This window comes from Schistocerca serialis, chromosome 4 (genome assembly GCF_023864345.2).
Source record: "Schistocerca serialis cubense isolate TAMUIC-IGC-003099 chromosome 4, iqSchSeri2.2, whole genome shotgun sequence".
Lineage (NCBI taxonomy): Eukaryota > Metazoa > Arthropoda > Insecta > Orthoptera > Acrididae > Schistocerca > Schistocerca serialis.
Genome location: NC_064641.1, coordinates 532,834,255 through 532,853,780, shown reverse-complemented (window position 1 = coordinate 532,853,780; position 19,526 = coordinate 532,834,255). Strand labels below are relative to the sequence as shown.

The 19,526-nt window shown below is 40.3% G+C and overlaps 1 protein-coding gene across 1 annotated transcript in view; it reads left to right on the top strand.

The window, feature by feature from the left end:
• LOC126474591 (dipeptidase 1-like) overlaps positions 1-19,526 on the top strand; it is a 287,814-nt gene that overhangs the window by 234,288 nt on the left and 34,000 nt on the right. The window contains exons 9-10 of the mRNA XM_050102065.1: positions 10,720-10,804; positions 18,187-18,262. Coding sequence (XP_049958022.1) covers positions 10,720-10,804; positions 18,187-18,262 — 161 coding nt within the window. The remainder of the gene's footprint in view (positions 1-10,719; positions 10,805-18,186; positions 18,263-19,526) is intronic.

The window sequence follows — 19,526 nt, the reverse complement described above, 5'->3', positions numbered from 1 at the left end:
GAGAACATTTTATAGAAATGTGCCGTCGCCAAACACTTCGTTCTCATTTAACTAACCTCTGTTGAATTATTGTAGTTTCATAAAAGTAAAATACTTTAATATACCATTACTGATAAAAAAAACCAATTATGAGCTTATGTATAAAATGGGAACTAAAATACTTTTTAGAGCTCCCTGCTTCAGTCGGTGAGTCTGTCCGTCTGTTTCTCCGGCTCTTAAGACCCCTTTTTCTCGTGAACAGGCAGATATATCATGTACAGATTTATGTCAAACACTAAGGTCTATGTTGCTTTGGCGGCGTACGAAATTTAAACTTCTAAGGCAGTTCAATCAAAAGACGCGTCTTTTTAGTCTCCTATCTCGATACTCGCAAACTGACTATTCTAAAGTTACAAGAATGTGTGTAGAAAAGTAATGCCTCTGAAGCCTTTATGCGAAAACTATCTAGGCTTTTCAAAAAAAGCACTCCGTCTTCAGGCCACGAGTGGCCTACCGAGACCATCCGATCGCCGTGTCATCTTCAGTGGAGGATGCGGATAGGAGGGGCGTGGGGTCAGCACACCGCTCTCCCGGTCGTTATTATGGTATTCTTGACCGAAGCCGCTACTATTCGGCCGAGTAGCTCCTCAATTGGCATCAGGAGGCTGAGTGCACTCCAAAATTTCAAAAAAAAAAAAAAAAAAAAAGGGTCAACATTATTTTCATTCTACATCCTTTTTCGTCGTGTCTGCATATTTATTTCTCAACATAGTCATTCCAGCGACGAACACACTTTTTCCGATGAGAGGTGCTGACACCGTCACTGTAGAAGCTTTGACTGCGTTCACGAAGCCACTACCTCACCTCTGCATGCACTGCTTCATCACTATCAACGTGAAGTCCCTTACGGTGTTATATAAGTTTCGGAAACAGATGAAAATCAAATGGGACCAAATCGGGACTGTATGGAGGATGATCGACGACAATAAACCCAAAGCGTTGAATTTTGGCAGATGTCGGAGAGTTCATGTGTGATCTGACGTTGCCATGCTGAAGAAGAAGGCACTCTGTGAGTAGAAGAACCCTTCGAATTAATTTTTTCATATTTCTGGGGATCTCTCACTCATGGACATAGGTTACACATTACCACGTTAGATCCCACAACTCGGAGCCCTCTAGAGCCAGAGATTTTCTACTTTGGTCAGCGAAGCGGGAAAGTTGACCGAGTAATGCGCATGGCCAGTAATACCTCAAGCGATATTGAGAACAGAGTAAAACAATTCGCAGACGCTGCTTTTCAGCATCTCTTCGTTGATGAACTTTTTATTTACAATTCATTCTCCATGCTCTAGCTGTAAAGCACATGCTTGGAAACTGAGTGGCAAATTGCATGTGCATATGGCAGTTATAAAAGTAGTAAAATGCTAAAAATATCTGGTTCTTACATTCTGCTCTAGCAGATGACAAAACTATGACCTATGTAACAATGATATATATCCCCATCACACACATATGCTAGGTATTATACAAATTGAAGGTGGATGTGAGAGAAGGGAAACGAAAGGTGAGGAACCATAGACGTCGGTTGTATACGACTTTATGCGGAATCAGCGGCGACGAGTAAATATGTGCGCTCGACCGTTATTAGAATCCGCGATCACGTACTAAATATTAAGTTGTGTTAATTGTGGGAACCATATCGTCACATCCGTTGGCCGACCCACATTCGCACCCAGTACCACCTATCAGCAATAATTGTCCATTTTCCATGTTCTCCATGCTCATTACTTGGAGATTCCCGCAGGAGGTATAGCATAATCGTGCATCGTGGATTTTTTGCCCATCGACGCCAATTAGATGAATGTTCAAAACAACAGACATCGCGCTTTTATTATAGTTGATTCATCTTGGTTATGTCTGGAAGACGAGACGAAAGCATTCATACAACTCATTCACCTCAGTACACAATGAGTCCACCACCTTTAGTGAGAACCCACAAATACGTTCAACCTTTTGCGGAATCTCAAAGTAGCGAACATGGTAACGTGAATGGGTACTCTGAATAGGTGGCGCTGGGTGGGCATGTGGGTTGGCTGAGAGCTGTGCCACAATAGTCTGTGGAGTTGCGATACAATGCAACTGCCTAATAAGCAGGATAACCTGGGTACGAATCCCAGTCTGGCACATGGTTCAAATCGTCGCTACCCATTGTGCATAAATCCAGAGTGCAGATTCGATCAATAGTAGCTTCCCTTTATTTTGTCAGAATGTTTGGCAAGAAAATTTATTAATACTGATATTTATTACAATATATTACATGTGTTAAAACACACGCATTCAAAATATAAATTACATGTGGTGTGTAAATAGGGCCCCTTACTTGAAAGGTAGAATATTTCATAACAATAATAACAGTATAACCAATATTCGTGTTGCAAAATTGGCATAGAAATGTTTTAGTATAGTTTCTTACATCTCATGTATGTTGGTATGCATGAGCCAAATTTGTAGGCATGCAATCTGAGTCTTCTGTAAATAAAATCTCTACCAAAATGGTTCCATTGTGCAACATATTTGGACCTGAAATATAAAACACTTTCAATGAGATCAACAAAGCCTGTAACTTCATCACTGGTACAAAGTAATCAGGTATGAAGTTGTCTGCCACATATGTTCATACATCTAAGATGTTACAAAAGAAATTACTTGTCTAATGTAGTGAGTACCAGTACGAGTTAAGTTCTAAAATTCATACGTATGTTCAAAATCATTTAAACAACATCAGTACTTTTTGACATGAGTTAGGTACCTGACATAAAAGTAATCTTGCTAATGAGTTAGAGAGTTAAGGGTTCACGTCGATTACATTTTATTACAGGCACTTAATACTGACTGGAAATCATTGAAACATCCGTTTTCATCTCTGTCTCACACTTTAGGATGTAATGTGAATGATTTTTAAGGTAGTTGTGTATTTAAATTTTTTTGAGTAATTCATAGATCCATCTTCAGCCAATGTGGCTTATGAACTACTCAGATAAATAGAAATTAAATACTAAATTAAACATCATTTAAATGGTGTACTAAATGAGCAGAGGTTTTAAGCTACTTTCCACCGAGCATTAGGTAGCAGGCCAGACATTGTACTCAAGTCATACACCCCTCACCCTACCCCATTTCTCTTTCACGCATTAGCAGAATTACCTCTATAATCTCATTTCAAAGATCTTACTCGTGTTTTAAATGGTTACGTAGCCTTAGAACGAAGCTCATCTTAGGCTGTCACCCAGTGCAGTACATTAAAGAGTATTTTATTAACATGTCAGATATATAAATATATGTAACAGAAAAGTTTAAATCGGCTTACTTTCTATCCAGGACGATATATGTTCGTCCGAAATATAATGTAAAAGTTAACTACTTTGACAAATCAGTTATTTTCCGAACACCCAGAATGTGTGCCTCATTATAAAACACTAAGTTACCTTGTAAAACATGGGTTGCTCAATTGACCTAGGCACACCAATATGTATGGGATGTAAGGTAGTATACTGAAACATGCATATTTCAGATTTGCAATGTGAATAGTGGTTATACTATTATTATTGTAACCTGAGTCTCATTTGTATCCCCGGAATGGTTGTACGTTAACACATGCAGTAAATCACTAAGTGTACTGTCTAACTAGTTTCACTAGTGAAACCCAAATTGGCCCTTCTTTGCCAAATTTTCTGACAACCATGGGGCTGCACGAATATATCAGCTTAATTGACTTACAGTTTTATACTATTGTTCACAGTATTATATTTTCTGTTCAAGTGTCGTTCTGTAAGCAGTTGGAAGTAATCCAGCATTAAAATTAATTTCATTCTATTGATATCCTAATTAATTTATGTATTCTATCTATATACGGGCAATGTTGTAAAAGGCTGTTTATGCAGTTGTGTTGTTTAGCTTCAAGTTACAATGTACATGTGCAAAATAGTTTATACATTTATTACTTTCATGTTTGCTAGAAGCTACGAGCATGAAGACTACGCTAAGCCTTTTAGGCCACACCTTGGTAAACAAATTTCCCATTATATACATAAAATCACATTGTAGTGTAATAGTACACAATGCCGAATTTTCGTCACCTAATTTAGTCTTGATATTCTTTGTTATTTAATCTTTGTGATAATGGCACACAAGAAACTATAACCTGTGAATGTGTTTTCCCGTCAGCTGCTCCTGTTGTACGCGAGCAGTGATTTGTCGTTTTTTATTGGAAGGAAGGAAGAGTGCGTGTAATTTACCATCAACATCTAGGTTGTTAAAGATGGAGCAAAAGGTTCAGTTTTGTCAGGGATGGGAAGAAAATTCGCCATGACCTTCCTAAGGAATCATTCTGGCATTTGCCTGGAGTGATTTAGGGAATTCATAGAAAACTTAAATTTGGATGGTTGGATACAGGTTTTAACCGTCGACCTCCCAAAAGCCCGTCCATTGCGCTAATCAGTGTGCCACCTCTCTCCATGCGACGGTTTGATTTATGTAATAGGTGTAATTTACGTAATAGCTACTCTGATAACAAATATTTCTTTTGTAATGTGTGATGTCTGACAATAGCACACGAGAAATACGACATGTGACTGTGTTTTAACAGCTTCTACCTCAATTAAACCAGTAGCGATTTGACGTCATTAGGTAAAATATGTTAGCAACAGTAATAGTACGTCTACGGTATGTCATTTTCACGATGTACATGGATGTGGTCTTCATTAATGCAGAAGCTTGATTCCAGATCAGTTCTCGAATTACATGTGTCACGATGACAGGATTTACATGTCAGATATATTTTGGGGTTCGACATGTGCTGAAGCACAATGTAAATAATAAATGCAATTTGCGGGACGTTCTGTAGGCAAGCGCTGTTTTTGGTATTTACTGCATTCCTTTTATGCCAACGACCTTGCCACAGTGGTAGCATCGGTTCCTGTCAGATCACCGAAGTTAAACGCGGTCGGGCTTGGTTAGCACTCGCGTAGGTCACCGTCCGAGTCTGCCAAGTGCTGTTGGCAAGCGGGTGCAGCCCTCGTGAGGCCAATTGAGTACTTGACTGAGAAGTGGCGGCACCGGTCGAGAAAACTGACAACGGCCGGGAGAGCAGTATGTTGACCACATGCCCCTCTATATACACATCTGGTGACGACTGTGGGACGAACATGACATAGCGGCTGGTCGGTAACTTTGGGTCTTCACGACCTGTTTAGAGGGTATTTGGTTTTTGTTTTCCAAGTTGCCAAAATTGCAATAGCAGGTTTTATAAGTAAACAATTTTAGAGTCAAATTCCACCACAATGTTGTTGTTGTTCGCCGTAGCAATACGGCGGTGTTGTGGTCTTCAGTCCTGAGACTGGTTTGATGCAGCTCTCCATGCTATTCTATCCTGTGTAAGCTTCTTCATCTCCTAGTACCTACTGCAACCTACATTCTTCTGAATCTGCTTAGTGTATTCATCTCTTGGTCTCCCTCCATAATTTTTACCCTCCACGAAGCCCTCCAATACTAAATTGGTGATCCCTTGATGCCTCAGAACATGTCCTACCAATCGATCCCTTCTTCTATTCGAGCCACAAATTTCTCTTATCCCCGATTCTATTCAACACCTTCTCATTAGTTACGTGATCTACCCATCTAATCTTCAGCATTCTTCTGTAGCGCCACATTTCGAAGGCTTCTATTCTCTTCTTGTTCAAACTATTTATCGTCCATGTTTCACTTCCATACATGGCTACACTCCATACAAATACTTTCTCAAACGACTTCTCGCACTTGAATCTATACTCGATGTCAACAAATTTCTCTTCTTCAGAAACGCTTTCCTTGCCATTGCCAGTCTACATTTTATATTCTCTGTACTTCGACCATCATCAGTTATTTTGCTCCCCAAATAGCAAAACTCATCTACTACTTCAAGTGTCTCATTTCCTAATCTGATTCCCTCAGCATCACCTGATTTAATTCAACTACATTCCATTATACTCGTTTTGCTTTTGTTGATGTTCATCTTACATCTTCCTTTCAAGACACTGTCCATTCCATTCAACTACTCCTCCCAGTCCTTTGCTGTCTGTGAAAGACTTACAATGTCATCGGCGAACCTCGAAGTTTTTATTTCTTCTCCATGGATTTGAATTTCTACTCCAAATTTTTCTTTTGTTTCCTTTACTGCTTGCTCAATATACAGACTGAATAACGCATATCGTTTACAAAATTCTTCACGAGTGTGAAACTCAGGTAAAAGACGATCTACTATTGATGTATATGATTTTTTCGTTTGACACTAAGGCTTATCGTATATCTTTATCATCTTTTAATTTATATTCGTGGGATTAATAATTAAAAATAAAATGATGTTATTTGTATTGAAAATTGTGATTCAAAATTTATTGATTAAAGTTTCCGTAAGATAATGGGAACAGAATTTATATTAAAAATTAAAAAAATTGCGGCTAATAAGAATCGAACCAAAGATCTCAGGAATACATTACTTTAACTCTACACATTAGGACCAGTGCCTGCTTTAGCAGGCTGGGGATGTTTTCTATTTAAGAGCGTTCGGAAACACGTAACTCTTCATATGCGACTACTATTTTTTATCTTATTCGTTTAAGAAACTGATGTCCGGGCATGAATTCCAAATCCTAAGAAGAAAATCGAAGGGATTCAGCACATACAGTTCTCTTGTCAGTAAGTTGCATTTCTTTCACGAGATCATCTTATTAATAGGGACTTGCGAAGTGCCTTACTTAATCCAACATCCAATTTGGTGAAAAACAGGACTGGTTTCTCATTTCCACTCCAATGAAGAGACAGTCACACAGAAGCCTCTGTACGCCTTCGTCAAGAATGAAGTGTTATCACATGAGCAAATGAGCCTACAGTGTTTTCCAGGGTCAATGATGTTACTGTCTAATACAGGTTTAAGAGAGATTGAAAGCGGCGTTGAATCTTTCAGACCGACATCTTCTGTCATGTTGGATGCTTAATGGTTCAAATGGTTCAAATGGCTCTGAGCACTATGGGACTCAACTGCTGAGGTTATTAGTCCCCTAGAACTTAGAACTAGTTAAACCTAACTAACCTAAGGACATCACAAACATCCATGCCCAAGGCAGGATTCGAACCTGCGACCGTAGCGATCTTGCGGTTCCAGACTGCAGTGCCTTTAACCGCACGGCCACTTCGGCCGGCTGGATGTTTAATAACTGAACTGAGAAACATAAGCACGTTATCAGTGCTGCACACAGGCAATGGGTCAAAATGCTACTAATTATCCTGAAATATAGTGATAGTTGTTTTCCGTTGCATTCCTCCTCTCTGTTACAAGTTTCTGAGTGCATATCTGTGATAAGTGGATGAATGTAATCGGATACTGCACAGTACTGTACTGTTTTTGATGACAAGAAGTGACCATAGACATAAAATGTCGCGTATTTTTGCGCAACTCTCTTTGTACAGCTCTGAACACTCGCTGAAGTTGTGTCGACTGTTTTTTAAAATTACGTTATCTAACGACGGCCTAAGAAGCCGAAAGCCGTTTCATAACGAACTATTAAATAAATTTATAATATTACTTGAAAATACAGCTCTTCGGTTGCACAAGTAAAAAATTTTCAACTTACCTAGGTTTCAACTGCTCTAAGGCAGCCTTCATCAGAAGTAAAAATTTTTTACATTACCTATAACACAATTTTGGAATAATATAAAAATTATTAAATTAAACATATGTAATAAAATTACATCATAGCTAACTGCTACGGTACAGTAGACAAAGAAAGCATACATAGAGTAAATAATCATGAAATGGTTTAGAGCAACAGTGCTCACGTTATAGATAAAAATATATTTGTAAATTATTATATTTTCCTAGGAATGCACAACTTGATTAAGACGCGCCACTAAGGGTCGCGTGTTCGGCCGGCACTGTAAGCAGCATCAGCCTGACAGGCGCGCGCGCCGTCGATGTTAGCAAGTCGGCATCTTGTATCGCGCCATGCTTGTAATTTACAGGGACAACAGCTGTCAGAAGCATTGGAACAGGAGTGCACGTAATGTGCTGATTACATTATGTCAGATAGTATGTAACAGATCGGAAATTGAACAAAATATTATAGTGGTTGGTTTGGGGAAGGAGACCAGACAGCGTGGTCATCGGTCTCATCGGATTAGGGAAGGATGGGGAAGGAAGTCGGCCGTGCCCTTTCAGAGGAACCATCCCGGCATTTTCCTGGAGTGATTTAGGGAAATCACGGAAAACCTAAATCAGGATGGCCGGACGCGGGATTGAACCGTCGTCCTTCCGAATGCGAGTCCAGTGTGTAACCACTGCGCCACCTCGCTCGGTAAATATTATAGTGTAAAGCAGGGAGAGAAAGAACAATATTTAAGGCTACAGTACGGGAAGCATAATAGCAATATTCCGCGTTAAGTGATTTTAAGCAAGGGCTTTACACCAACAAAGAAATTTTTATCACGTAATTGTAATTGCTCATTGAGGATTAAACGGTCGTTGCGGGAAAAGTGTTTGAAAATTTCCGACTGTTCCAGAATATCAAGTCTGAAGCCTTTCTTTTCCGTATGTAAGATGCTAATATCATGAACATGTTTAGGTTTGTGTCCTGTGATAAGAAGGTGGTCAGCGAATGACGAATTATGTACGTTCGTACCTTTTTTCCCTAATAGATGCTCTTTATATCTAATCGAAAAAGCCCGTCCAGTCTGTCCTATATAGTATGCTGAGGAAGTGTCACAGGTGATTTTATAAACGCCTGAGTTTTGCAGAGGCGACCGTCTTGGTTTTTAATTACAGATAAGATTATTTTTGAGAGAGTTGTTGGTAGAGAAAACTATGTTGCAGCCATATTTATTTGTAAGGAGACGTTGCAATCTGTAGGTTATTGGCCCTACATATGGTGAAGAGAAGTATTTCTTCAAATCGCTAGGCTCGTCAATAGTGGTCCCAAGCGTGGTAATTCTGTCATTGGCTTTCTGTCTGAAGACATCATCTACTATATTTGGTTCGTAACCATTATTAACTGCAATGGTTTTAATTAGATTCAATTCGGTTTTTAAATTTTCAGAGGACAAAGGGGTAGAGATTGCTCTATGAACAGCAGAGTGAAACAATGCTTTTTTGTGAGATCGTGGGAGTGTGGAACAGGCTGGCACAATTTGGTCAGAAAAAGAATCCTTACGAAAAATATTGAAAGAGATTTTGTCATTCACTATTGTCAAAGTTAAGTCTAAATAATTTAACTGTCCGGAGCCGTTTTCAAGTTCACATGTGAAGGTGATTTTTTCATGTTGTATGTTAAAGATCTCGAACAGGTGATTAATGCCATCGTTCATTCCGTTATAGACGATTAAAATGTCATCGACGTACCTAGAATATGAAACAATTCCTAAGGTGGTAGTGGAAATTTTTTGAAAAATGTCTCTTCTAGAGAGTTGATAAAAATGTCTGCTAGGATGCCACATAGGATTGCCCATAGAAAGACCATCAGGTTGTTGGTACAGCTGTCCATTGAATTCGAAATAATTGTACTTTGTTGCGATCTTCATTAGGTTAATGAAATTAGCGACCTGTTCATCAGAGAGTTCTTTTTTGAACAAACGTAAGTTATTCTCTATGATATCTGAAGTCGTTAGTACAGGCATATTGGTATAAAGGTTTTTAATATCAAATGCGAACATCTTTATATTTTCGTCGCAGTGTATGTCTTTTATTTTGTTGATGAGGCTCTGACTGTTAGCTATAGAGTAATTATTTCGAAAAACATTAGACCTTTTTAATTTATCATGAAGGAATATTGCTAGATCGTGGTAAGCGCTGTTCATACTATTAGAAATAGGCCGAATAGGGTGATTTATTTTGTGGACCTTAAACTGGGACGGAAGCTTAGGCGGCTGGGGGTTCATGTTAATCTCTCTCCCTGTTTTACAGTATAATATTTTGTTCAACTTTCGATCTGTTACATACTATCTGACATAATGTAATCAGCGCATTACGTGCACTCCTGTTCCAATGTTTCTGACAGCTGTTGCCACTGTAAATTACAAGCATTCAATACTAGATGGCGCGATACAAGGTGCCGACTTGGTAACATGGACGGCGCGCGCGCCTGTCAGTCCGATGCTGCTTACAGAGCCGGCCGCACACGCGACCCTTAGCGGCGCGTCGTAATCAAGTTCTGCATTCCTAGGAAAATTTTATAATGTACAAATATATTTTTATCTTTAACGTGAGCACTGTTGCTCTAACCCATTTCACAACTATTTACTCTATGTAAGTATGCTTTCTTTGTCTACTGTACCGTAGCAGTTAGCTATGATGTAATTTTATTACATATGATTAATTTCATAATTTTTGTATTATTCCAAAACTCTGTTATAGGTAATGTAAAATTTTTTTACTACTGGTGAAGTAAGCCTTAGAACCTAGTTGAAACCTAGGTAAAGTTGAAAATTTTTTACCTGTGCAACCGAAGAGCTGTATTTTCAAGTAATATTATAAATTTCGTCTACGGTTGCTGCATTATCGGCCATGTTCAAAATTGTATTAAATAAATATTATTTGGAACATTAATACTGTGTATACAAGTTTTTGGTATGCCTGTGTTTCTCCAAGAACCAACGGAATATTCCAAAAATATTTATAAAGTTATTATTGACTAATGTTAAAATTTTGTTTCGCAGGCTGACAACGGCGGTATAGTGATGGTGAACTTCTACACGTACTTCATCACCTGTAATTCGACTGCCAATATATCTGATGTGATAGGTAAGAAACCATTCTCTCTATAGTTCAGTCTATATATACAGTACAGGGTGATTATAATTAAACTTTCACTACATGAGAGGACCCCATCTAAAACGAGTGATCGGAGGACATGCGGAACTTTGAGGAAACATTTGGAAGGACAGACGGAAAAGAAATAACGAGTAAACCATTGAAAGAACCAAATTTTAATTTATGATCACAGGGTAACATTTTATAACTGAGTATCATATTTGCGTGCCAGCTCACAAAGGTTGCTTAAGATGACGACCATGTGCATCTACGAAAGCCTGGAAACTCACCAGCAACACGATTTCACTGTTGACGAACTCTCAGGTGATTGGCCGAGTCGTGGTGTCGCCCTGCCGCAGCGTTTCGGTGAGTTTAGCTGATCACCCGAGAAGACTGCATCATTGTAATACGGCCTGCAATCATATATACCGTTTCAAAATTGTTCGCGGTACTTTTCTAACGGTCGACGATGGAATGTTCAGCTGTCAGTCCGTGCTCTGCTTGAGATCGCACATTCCGTGCAGCATTCTCAGCTAATAAAACAGTAACATCTTCAACAATTTGTGGAGCTGTGTTCGATCTTCCGCATCATGTTCTTCACACCCGGTGTGGTAAGAGGACCTCTACGTAACTCTTTAATGCATCGTTATTCACGAAGTGCAGCAGCACTATTGTTATTGTTTCGACATAACAGCTTTGCGATTAAAATCTGTTTACCTTGTCTAGACCCATGTTGACTGTTTGCAGCTGTAATTCACCCTGATGCTTATGCTTAAGTCCTACGTCGCCGTAACAGTACCAGTACCAGATTATAACACTACCACAACTAACAACGTAAATACTGCGGTGAATAGTCTGAATATAGTCGCTATTAAGTTGGGTACCCGTAAGGTACACATTTTTCCGTCTATATTGGCGCAGGGAGTGACAGTTTAACCTTAACCACCTTGTATGTGACGAATGCCAGAAGCACAAACTCTAAATACTCTAGTATTAAACTTTAAAGTGGGTACCAGAAACTGTTACTGCATGTAAATTGTTGTTTTATCCTTCTGCAGCTCTGTGACTCTGTGCGTAGCAGCTACTGGGTATACTCAACTACCTCTAAAGAAAACCAGATGTAGTCTAGTTCTCTTAGAAAAATATACATCCTATAACTGAGTGTGGGAGGCTGTTAAGTGCTCCATCACAAAAACAAACAGCTGTTATTTTCTTTTTTCCATATACCTTCCCCATAATCATCCTTTTGGACTAGTTGGCAGTTGGCAATAGCTACACAAAAGTTTTAGGCCTGCCTCAGTAGTTTGGTCGGAAGTGTCTTTGCAAGAATTATTTTGACGACAGGAAAGTAGTTCGTCCAATGACCTGTGTAATAGGAGTAAATTAAACCCGAATTACCGGTGCAGTTAAGCAGAGCGTCTAGTGTCTCCAGCCGCGAACGGGACAATGCGCATTGTATACACTATTCTGTTAAGCCACATGTCCCGAGGGATCGTCTAGAGCTTAGACGGTGAGTACATTGTACCTATACGACAAGCTGGATTATGAACGTGGGAGGTTACCTGCCGAATTCGCGCATACCATAGGAAGTACACTACTGGCCATAAAAATTGCTACACCATGAAGATGACGTGCTACAGACGCGAAATTTAACCGACAGGAAGAAGATGCTGTGATATGCAAATGATTAGCTTTTCAGGGCATTCACACAAGGTTGGCGCCGGTGGCGACACTTACAATGTGCTGACATGAGGAAAGTTTCCAACCGATTTCTCGTACACAAATAGCAGTTGACCGACGTTGCCTGGTGAAAGGTTGTTGTGATGCCTCGTGTAAGGAGGAGAAATGCGTACCATCACGTTTCCGACTTTGGTAAAGGTCGGATTGTAGCCTACCGCGATTGCGGCTTATCGTATCGCTACATTGATGTTCGCGTTGGTCGAGGTCCAATGACTGTTAGCAGAATATGGAATCGGTGGGTTCAGGAGGGTAATACGGAACGCCGTGCTGGTCCGAACGGCCTCGTATCACTAGCAGTCGAGATGACAGGCATCTTATCCGCGTGGCTGTAACGGATCGGCCGGCCGGAGTGGCCGAGCGGTTCTAGACTCTACAGTCAGGAACCGCACGACCGCAACGGTCTCAGGCTCGAATCCTGCCTCAGGCATGGATGTGTGTGATGTTCTTAGGATAGTTTAAGTAGTTCTAAGTTCTAGGGGACTGATGACCACAGCAGTTAAGTCCCATAGTGCTCAGAACTATTTGAACCATTTTTGTAACGGATCGTGCAGCCACGTCTCGATCCCTGGGTCAACAGATGGGGACGTTTTCAAAACAACAACTATCTGCACGAACAGTTCGACGACGTTTGCAGCAACATGGACTATCAGCTCGGAGACCATGGCTGCGGTTAGCCTTGACGCTGCTTCACAGACAGGACCGCCTGCGATGTTGTACTCAACGTCGAACCTGGTTGCACGAATGGCTAAACGTCATTTTTTAGGATAAATCCAGGTTCTGTTTACAGCATCATGATGGTCGCATCCGTGTTTGGCGACATCGCGGTGAAGGCCCATTGGGAGCGTGTATTCGTCATCGCCATACTGGCATATCACCCGGCGTGATGGCATGGGGTGCGATTGATTACACATCTCGGTCATCTCTTGTTCGCATTGACGGCACTTTTAACAGTGGACGTTACATTTCAGATGTGTTACGACCCGTGGCTCTACCCTTCATTCGATCAATGCGAAACCCTACATTTCAGCAGCATAATGCAGGACCGCATGTTGCAGGTCTTGTACGGGCCTTTCTGGATACAGGAAATGTTCAACTGCTGCCCTGGCCAGCACATTCTCCAGACCCCTCACCGATTGAAAACGTCTGGTCAATGGTGGCCGAGCAACTGGCTCGTCACAATACACCAGTCACTACTCTTGATGAACTGTGGTATCGTGCTGAAGCCGCGTGGGCAGCTGTACCTGTACACGCTATCCAAGCTCTGTTTGACTCAATGCCCAGGCGTATCAAGGCCTTTATTAGGGCCAGAGGTGGTTGTTCTAGGTATTGTTTTCTCAGGTTCTATCCACCCAAATTGCGTGAAATTGTAATCACGTTAGTTCTAGTATAATATATTTGTCCAATGAATACCCATTCATCATCTGCATTTCCTCTTGGTGCAGCAATTTTAATGGCGAGTAATGTAAATCGAATATTAAACCGCTATCGGAAGGCTCATAACGTTGTAGATCTGCCACTTAGCGGTCGCCGTCGGTCAGTAACACTACCTGGAAATTATGCCTCATAGTCATACAGAGAGAAATGCAACGAAACTGCGAATTGTCTGTTCTTAGGTAGGTGTGCGTAGTGTGTCATTCTAGTCAGTGTGCAACCGTATCGGAATGACCTCTTTACCCTTTGGGGGTCCAATACGAACAACATTACTGAACCACACAGCACTGTTGTGCGCGTAGAAAGCAGACACAGAAACACCCAAATGACACCTTGATCAATGACGTTGGTTTTTCTTACAGACGTCTGAGGATATTCATAGAAGAGTTTGGCTCTAGGTGCCATATATGCAGTCCCATGGATTCAGCACCGATTTACCGTAGGCATGTATCACATACGGATCTGGAACACGCGACACCGCTATCGAATTTAATTTAAACGGTGTGCCGTATCAGGACAGGACCCTTCAAGCTATTGTTGAGACCTACCGTCTACTTTTCTCTCGTGAGTTCGTCTTTCAGGACAAAAACTCACGGGCACATTGCTCCCATTGCATAAACACATCCCTTCAGGAGGCAAAAATCTATCAACTGGAGTGGCCTGCTTTATCTGCTGACATGAGACCGGCTGATTATGTTTCCGACCGAATGAAATTTGTTGTATCTCTTAACACACTGGACGAACTTACCTGGGCTGCTGTGGAATAGTAGCAGAGTCTTGTGCGGGAACGTCTAGCAGACATGGCACGGAAGATCCAAGTAATGTACAATTCACGGGTTGGAGTAAGACTACTTCCTAACAGCTGCCTCAATTTTAGTATCGTTTTCCTTGTATTTTCGAGCAGAAATTTTATTTTGTTTTAGTTCCATAAGACTTTTTCGTGCATTCACTGTCTACTGATATACATGCAAAAACACATGGTGCTGAAAAGTGGTCAACTCACTCATACTTTTTTGTTTGATTTTATCGTCTGTAATTACCGTGTGTTAAGTTTTATTCATACCTACTATGAGCACCTGGCTGTCTCAGATTTTACTATTTTTGGTGGTTATATCGTGAAGCTACTTCTCATTGCTTGCTACGGCTCGTGATAACAGGGTACTTTTCCATTTACGCCCAGAATTGACTTTCATCACTCAGAATAATTTAAATAATGCACCACGGATAACGCTCCCTGACACTGCCATCAGCCAGCATAATCAGTATAGAAAGGATAGAGATTTGCTATTGCCCATAAACTGCTTTCCTTCAACTTATGATTATTTTTCATTCTGACCTTAATTTCCTTCACTTATGTTACTATCATCGTGAATACAATAAACTATTGGCAATTTACCTTAATTGGGAATGAATGAAGGTTTCTTTGCACCTTGAGCAATACAGGGATTTTGCTATAAATAATTTATTTCTCAAATTGACAATCATGTTATGGTTCAATCTCCCATTCGGATAAGGACATTTACATCTGCAAGGCTACGTGTAATGATTCCTAATGTGCTAATGGAAGGTCATCACATTATTAGGTAGCTGGAAGGTTTTATATAATGGAAATTATCTCGTCTCACAGTTCTGAGTGGCGTACACGGTACTCTCTATATTAACTACTACGATCCGAGTATACCTTCACTCAATGGAAAACTACTCTTGATTCCATTATCAAGGGACTGAATGAAATTTAATCTTAGTAATGTATTCAAACATGGGTTAGCTATACGATCACTGTCGTGATTTATGTTAAATACAAAAACTGAAATTATCATAATTACGTTAATTGTGCGTGTTGTTGTTAGAGAATGTACTGTGATGGTGTACCGAAAATTAACTGACACAAAAATTTAACAGTTCTGTATCTTAAATTAGCTATCACTATAACTTGAAATTAATCCTCAAATGAAGCTCTCAAACTTGAGGCACAAGTCACCACTCGATAGTGACTGCCTAGTGAAGCTATAGTGATTCGAATATTCACTGACCTAATTTGGCGTCCGGTACCTGCCGTGCACACGTGACAGATAATGTGGTACCGCAACCTGTCACGAAGAAAACATGAAAAGCTATCATCCTTAATCAATGAAAACACGCTCACTGATCTCCCATTTTCCTTAGCAACGACTGAACATTAATAAAGAACGCACACGAAAGATACTCACCAATGAGAACTGGCCCTTTAAGTAGGTGCGAAACACGCGAAGCACATGGTTGCGGAGCGAGTACAAAGAAAACGATCCCCGATTCGGAAAATGATATAGGGAAATTGTCATCCAATAACTGTCCCAGTAAATACTCTTATAAAATTAGAGCCATTTCTCATAGTTAGTCTCCAGCAAGGGTGCAGACCATTGTTAATCTCGGAGTCACAAAGAAAGCCCACGAAATGTTAAAATTGATCCAATGTAACTATTATGATTGATGTGGTACAAAATATAACTTTTTCAGCCTTTGGTAACAGCCCCTAAAACTTTGAGATTTCATAGCTTAAGTTTCCTTTATGTGCTCAGTGCGAAGTGCACTCAACATTATCACACAAAGAAAAGATCATTAGAACCAAATAAAATTTATAAACTCATACATAGCAACGAATCATTTTAACTGATCTGTTAATCGAACAGGTTTTACCTGTTGGTTTACAAACGAAAAGTCCGATACTGAAAGCCAGCGTCACACACTAACTATCGTAGCTACACTATTACAATCATCTAAATTGTTTGTCATAAACAAACAAAAATTAACACTTCTCCGACCATGTCCCCATCTATATTGACTAACTAATACGTTTCGAGCACAGCCCAAAATAATATAACTAATTTTTCAAGTAGTTTTGTTACCATATTAGTGTACGCAACGTGGAGACATCCGAATTTGGGCCCTCCAGCTACACAATGCCCCGAAGGGACGTCTTCCGGTTTGGATCACTGGGGGGAAGAAGTTCCCCATTGGCAGATCTACCTGACGCACTGTGAACTGTCTTTAAGTTGTGGAAACTCGTGCATACCTCTTTGACCAACGTTGCCCCATATTTCTTTTCGCAAAATCACCAGACTCTATTCATCTTTGGTTAGTTCTGTCCTTTATACGCCCAAATAGTCACGCTTTATTCACTCATTTTCATGGGAAATCGTAGTGAGGACTAATGAAGTGTTACCAATGAAATAAAACAGATTAAATATATTTTCAGGTCCAAATGGACATTGTGTGACCGAATTATTTCGCTTAGCTTCTCCTTGCACTACCGCAAACTCCGATCATAAATGAAACGATGTGTTATATTACCACTCTTCAGAGTTTTTTCGAGAAATTTTAATGTAGGGTGAGAGAATATGTGGATAATAGGGGATGACACGTCTGATGATACTAGAAGAAAGTTTCTTTTTCGCAGGGTAGAGTAATATTTCCCTATTTACATCGTGCATGTGTAAAAGGCTACGCATGTCATCTGACGATACTATGCATCCATGACACGTTGTGAGTAGAAAATATTCCCGAAATGTTCCCTTCTATGAATGTATCAAAGACGAAATTGCTAACAAAAGACTTAGTATTCAATAATGCAATAGGCGAAAGGAAGCTCCCTTTTCCAAGCAACTTAGCGATTTTTGTCTCTTCGGGCTGCCCATGCTAGTAGTTCGATACAGCATTAAGTAATTTTTTGCAATACAGCCTACGTGTATAAAGTATTCGGGATAAAACTGCTCTCATTTTTGTGTCGGAAAAGTTTATCAGAGGTACATGAGGATGAATACATGATCTTATTGAAGCAGAAAGGAACCTGACGCAACAGTCACAGAGAAAGACGGATACGCAGATGCCGGTAACGACTTGCCGGTAACGACATTCTCCGCTCTTGCAAATGGAGAGTCTCCTACTCGAGGCTCAACACCCACCTATGACAAATTGTCTGACGAGTCTGTATGTACAGTATAAGAGCATCCCTCAAGACTTACACGTACAAATATAACTTGTTCGAAATGATAAAATCTGATCTGCGCAGAGTTACGCACGCCTGTGGCACTGGCACACGTAGCTATAAATGTAGTTTCACTACATCGATGTGTACGTTATCTCAAAACATGCCCTAAGATACTAATTTGCCGATAGGCGTATCATAATGAAATCTTGCAAATACCCTTGTTCTCTTGTCGCAGCGCACATCAATCACGTACGAGAAGTGGCGGGCATCGACCACGTGGGCATCGGCGCAGGATACGACGGCATCAATCAGTGAGTACTGTACAGCACTAGAGAGAAGTAGCGTGTAAGGAGACCTGATCTGTATACAGTTGTAACAAGTACCGGCGGTAGTTCTCAGTCACTAAAGAAGTATTATTCATCTCGGTTTCTCCTCTAAATATTTTGTGTGGTGAATTTCTTAGTATGTATGGACATCAAGCACTCATTATGTTGTAGACTGCGACGCTAGACTGGCTAGAAGAAAACATTATCGTGCTGCTTTGCACATCAAACCTACCGGGTTTAGTTGCTGAGAATTTTTCCGGGTTGTATGGCCGTGGTCCATGGAACTCTTCAATCCCTGACGTTTCGTCCAAGGCTACATTGGACATCTTCGGAGGTGCTCCTGGTAGTGCTGAGTCTTGCCGACTGAGGAGTCGGACGTCGAAGAGCGGCCTTAATACTGTGGAAAGAGGCCGTGGTCTGGATTTCACGTGATAGCAGAGATACACTTTGTCAAAGATAAAATGTTTTAACTATCGATTATATTACGTCAAAGATAAACAATTCTGATCGACTCTGTAGCGCCAAAGTCCATATATCTCTGAGTATCATGGCTTCTTCTTTTCTGTTAAAATTATCCCCATGTATTTCGGTGGCTTCTCTATATAGCTGTGGCTAATACTATTATCCAGCTGTGGATAATAGTATTATCCATAACTAAATAGAGAAGCCATTGAAATATATAAAATGGGGATAATTTTAACAAATAAGAGCCTACCTTGGTGAATGGCTGCAGGGTATACATGCTGGGAAATAAATCTGCATCACAGTACAGACGGCATCAAAGCTAAGTCCCTCCACTGGTGATTTCTCCTTTTTAGTGTGCAGTTCCCTTACATATTTACTTGGTAGAAGGCTACTGTCCAGACAAAAACATTCCAGAAGGATACGTTTATATTTTATCCAAACAAATTCCACTTCCTCAGCGGTGCCTTTCTTGCTGCTGCCAGTTTACGTTTTAGATCCTCTCTATTTCAACCATATTCAGTTATTTGCAGCCCGAATAGCAAAACTTATTTATTATTGATAGTACCTTGGTCTGTTGATCTTCATCTTGTGACCTCTTTCCATGATAGCATCCATTCCGCTAAACTGCTCTCCATAGCCTTTGTTATCTCTAACTGAATTGCAAAGTCATTGGTAAACGTTGAAGATTCTATTTCTTTTCACTGAAATTCCATTCCCTCTGTACATTTCTCCTCAACATTTGCTCAGTGTACAGACTGAGTAATGTCGGGAACAGGCTACAATT